The sequence below is a fragment of the Ruditapes philippinarum genome, unplaced genomic scaffold (genome assembly GCF_026571515.1).
Source record: "Ruditapes philippinarum isolate M1 unplaced genomic scaffold, ASM2657151v2 ctg14619_1_1_1_1, whole genome shotgun sequence".
NCBI lineage: Eukaryota > Metazoa > Mollusca > Bivalvia > Venerida > Veneridae > Ruditapes > Ruditapes philippinarum.
Genome location: NW_026857593.1, coordinates 9,375 through 13,271, shown reverse-complemented (window position 1 = coordinate 13,271; position 3,897 = coordinate 9,375). Strand labels below are relative to the sequence as shown.

The window sequence follows — 3,897 nt, the reverse complement described above, 5'->3', positions numbered from 1 at the left end:
CACAATTATCTTTAAACTGCGGCAAAATAAATCAGTGACTACACCGATTCCAAGACATCATAACAGTTTTAGAACTAAGATGTTTGCATTGCAAAACTAAGTTCAACATGACAGTTGAAAAAAAACCTTCTCGGCCTTAATGTAACTATGAAAAAAATATTGTATTATTTAAATACTCTTAATTAGATTGTGTTTTCGTTAAACAATTATATCTGCTTAAACATTGAAGTAAGAACATATTGGTTTGTTCCTTTATATATCGATTCGTTCCTGGAAGGGAAATGGAAGTTATATAAATGTTGTCTCTGGTACGTAATAAAAAAACTCATAAATTGTAATTATATTAATATAGAATACTTAAAAAAGGGAAAGACAATGAATTTACAGATGCTTATTTGGTAGGCATCCTGAATTATGAATGTGAAGGACTGTGTCATATTGGTGAAGATAAAGTCATCATGCATATCAATAAATATCTGAAAGGGTTATTGAAACCGTGAACGTAAAAATCTAGTCTACCTCTTGTAAGTTCAAAAAATCAATATTTTTAATTAGTTTATTAATGTCTAAAAGATCACGTATTTATTTAAGAGACAGTATGGTATAAAATCGTTAAGAATTTATAGCTTTGGCTATGCCTGAAAATATTGTTTTACGAAATCACGCAATTATTCTTATACTACCCTCTTACACAAAACCTACCGTCCATCCACCACCGTCCGTTGTCATGTCACAATAAACAGACTTTACTTGATGAGACAACCATAGCTGTATTGTGTATACACCGTCTTTAGCCAAGGGATATTTGTTCTTGATCTCTTTGCAGTCGGCCTCTGAAATACATCGGTTAATCTTTTGATAATCCAGAGTCAGTACAATACATAAAAAATATGGTAAACAAAATCAACAATGAAAGGTGGCGTTCAATGAACGCAATCCCACATGACCCAGAAACAAGGAGCCCAGGGGGACCCCAAACAAAAACAGCACAGGGCCCCAGGCAGCCGCCACACCAATTTGTGTACTATGTTTTCTAGTAAGAAAGGAATGGAATCCGAAAATCATGTGAAAATATTACTTGAGACAATGTTGTTAATTATTGCAAATGTATTTATTTAATATGTGAATTTTGGTCGGAAAGAACTATACACATGCTACCTTCAAAGAAGGTTATTGTATTAAATAAAGTGGTTGGTTGTGTTCTCTATATGTCTGCTTCCTTAACTGTTGGTGATGCTTTCGGTCGCCATTCCCTGACGGCGATATATAAAATTAACATCTACACCTGCCTGTTTGCCTGAAGGCAATTAGAATGGAAAATTGATACTACATGATAACAATATGGATGACAAAAGATCTCAAAAAGAGGTCCATCCGCCATGTGTTTTACGGGTTAGCTATATAATCATATATTATTAAAATACTATCTTCATGAACCTCCAGTACGTAGGCCCATGTGGTGTAAACAATATTCGTATTATATCTTTTAAAGAAGAAATATAAGTGATGTTGATTAGGAAGAATTTTATTTCCAGAAAAGATTTAATACCTGGCTGTTCGGCGATTCGTAGCATTTGAAGTGCTTGATAAGGTCTATTAACAAGTGGTGTATAAAAATACCTTTGCTTACGAATTTTGAGAAAAGTGATTAATAGATGTCTTCGATGTGTTTGTAAAGTAAAGTAAATAAGTTTCCCGAATATCAATATTAATTTTAAGTCAATGTCAAGACAATTGTCCACTACCATAAGTTTCGATGATGCCAATTTATAGTTTATGTAACAATTTTTGCTGCTCCCAAAAAGATTACACAATCTCATGCGACAACAAGTCTATGCTTACAATCAAAACTCATTCAATGAAACTACTCGAAAATCTCATTGAATTGCGGGTAATCATCTATGCATTTGTACAAAAGTTTGCCTCTGTTTCATTCTAAATGGATGTCTTTATGCAATTTTTCTTTTACAGAATATTACTAATTGAAAAGCAGTATTGATTTGTTGATCATGTTTCAATATCAAAGTTGGAGAACAGAGGATAGTTAAATTATGTTCTTAAAATCGGAATAAATATGTTACAAATGTACAACAAAATTACTGACAACACCTTCAATATGTTTGTTATGTAATGTTGACGTTTTTGTTATAAACTTTTACGCTTACACTCGGGCCATTTGATATACATAATCTAAAATGACGTAATTCTTACACATTATTGTGCATGCATAGATAGATGATAAACTTTGTTCCAAGCTTAAAGAGTTGTAATGACTTATTGCATACTGTAGTCAAAAATGATCATTCCGAATGCGGTTAGACAACCCTGTGATTCTAAAAAAACAAACGTTAAAACCTAGCAAAACATGCCCTTTTATTCTTAAACATCATATTATCATAAACGATAGTAAAATAGTATAAATAAACCTAGTTCATAACTAAAAAGCATTAAAAATACGTTCCGCGATTAACTAAAATCCGTAAAAGCACGTTGTTGATGTTTCTGAATTTAAAATGTTAACTGTTACAGTTTTATTTGAGGTGCTTCTTTCTTTTAATGTATTCAAGTCGTCATCTATTATAAAATATAATGAACACAGTGAAGGTGAATTAGATAAAATGGAGTACAAATTAAGAATAATATCAACAAGTTACCTTTCTCCGTATCTGCACATCGATAAGTGTTTTTATGGGGAAGACATCGTTGTTGTTCTTCTGAGCAGGGTCGATGGCCGCATGCACCTGCTATTGCCTGCAATAAAAAGTTTGCTCTCTAAGCTTCTTGCTGATTATAAGAATAAAAAAATGGTCTGTTCATCGAAATTAACATCAAATGACCGAAACAGAATTAAATTAGCGAGACCAGAAGTAAAAGTTAAAAGCGAAAGTCAAAATGTTAAGCCAATACTATATTGAAACCTTTTCCGTTAACAGTGCAAAGTATATTATCTGTTTATTTGATTAAAGATAATACAGCGGTGAAACAAAATGGTATAAGTTTCTCTTTCATGTCAACCGAAAGTCGTAAAAAAGCTAATTCGTTAGTCTCTTTGTAAAAAATTCAAGAAGAGCTTAGTACATAAGACAAAAATACCATTGGCCATTCTGTGATATCAGAAAATACTGCTCCTGGTTTGTCCTCAAACTCCGTCATATCGACAGAAGTGCTGTCCACATCATTTAATTTACACATATGGTCATTTCCATTATAATCTGTACTTTTACACATTGGCAGAAAGAAACATTTGCGGATACAGTCATGTCGTCCATTAACACGTATTTCATATATTTCATGTCCAACAAGTCGTTTATTTAAATGCTCCTTACTTATTTGAGATATAGCACGTGTGTTTTTGAACACACATAATACTGTTAAAGATAAAAGTAAAAATGTTAGAGTCATTTTTAGATACAATTACATTAAATTGTAACATTTACACTATAATTTTATTCATCATTCTGAAGCTTATAGTCTAACCTCTTTATTATATTGACTGATGTTTGAAGTTACATTAGGCTTTAGTGATACGTATATAGCTGCTTACCACGAGCAATTTAATACATTTTAATCAGATTGCTTCATTTATTATGTAAATGCAAAGTGGTTAAGAAGCTAAAAAGATGATATAAAATGAACGTTAATAATTAAATTCAAGGTTTGAATTAAAGAATAATTATTCACAAATTTTAGAAATAATCAGACTTAATCAGACGGCATATTTTTGCGACAGGGCGTGATGCGATGCAAAGTGAGCGTGCACCATGGTTTCAGGTAAATGTATTAAATGATGGAAGTCGGTAAAAAACTACTCCCTATGTTATTATTCATACGTGTGGCAGTGCACGAATACAAGCACATTGAATATACACTTCACCAATTTATATTCATTGGGGGGAA

The 3,897-nt window shown here is 32.1% G+C and overlaps 1 protein-coding gene across 1 annotated transcript; it reads right to left on the bottom strand.

Annotated features, from left to right (window-relative positions):
• Positions 1–282: 282 nt before the first annotated feature.
• On the bottom strand, positions 283–3,499 carry LOC132750260 (uncharacterized). Its single transcript, XM_060740202.1, has 3 exons — positions 3,094–3,499; positions 2,655–2,751; positions 283–833 (listed from the first exon to the last, which is right to left on the bottom strand). Exons 1-3 carry the CDS (start codon positions 3,400–3,402, stop codon positions 688–690), a joined length of 552 nt encoding a protein of 183 aa, XP_060596185.1. The 5' UTR covers positions 3,403–3,499; the 3' UTR covers positions 283–687.
• Between the last annotated feature and the right edge of the window lie 398 nt (positions 3,500–3,897).

Coding starts and splice junctions, on each gene's coding strand:
- LOC132750260 (XM_060740202.1), bottom strand. CDS start 3,402: ATGACTCTAACATTTTTACTTTTATCTTTAACAGTATTATGTGTGTTC. Junction 2,752..3,093: donor ATATCACAGAATGGCCAATG/GTATTTTTGTCT, acceptor TTTTTATTGCAG/GCAATAGCAGGTGCATGCGG. Junction 834..2,654: donor ATGTGCAGATACGGAGAAAG/GTAACTTGTTGA, acceptor GATGTATTTCAG/AGGCCGACTGCAAAGAGATC.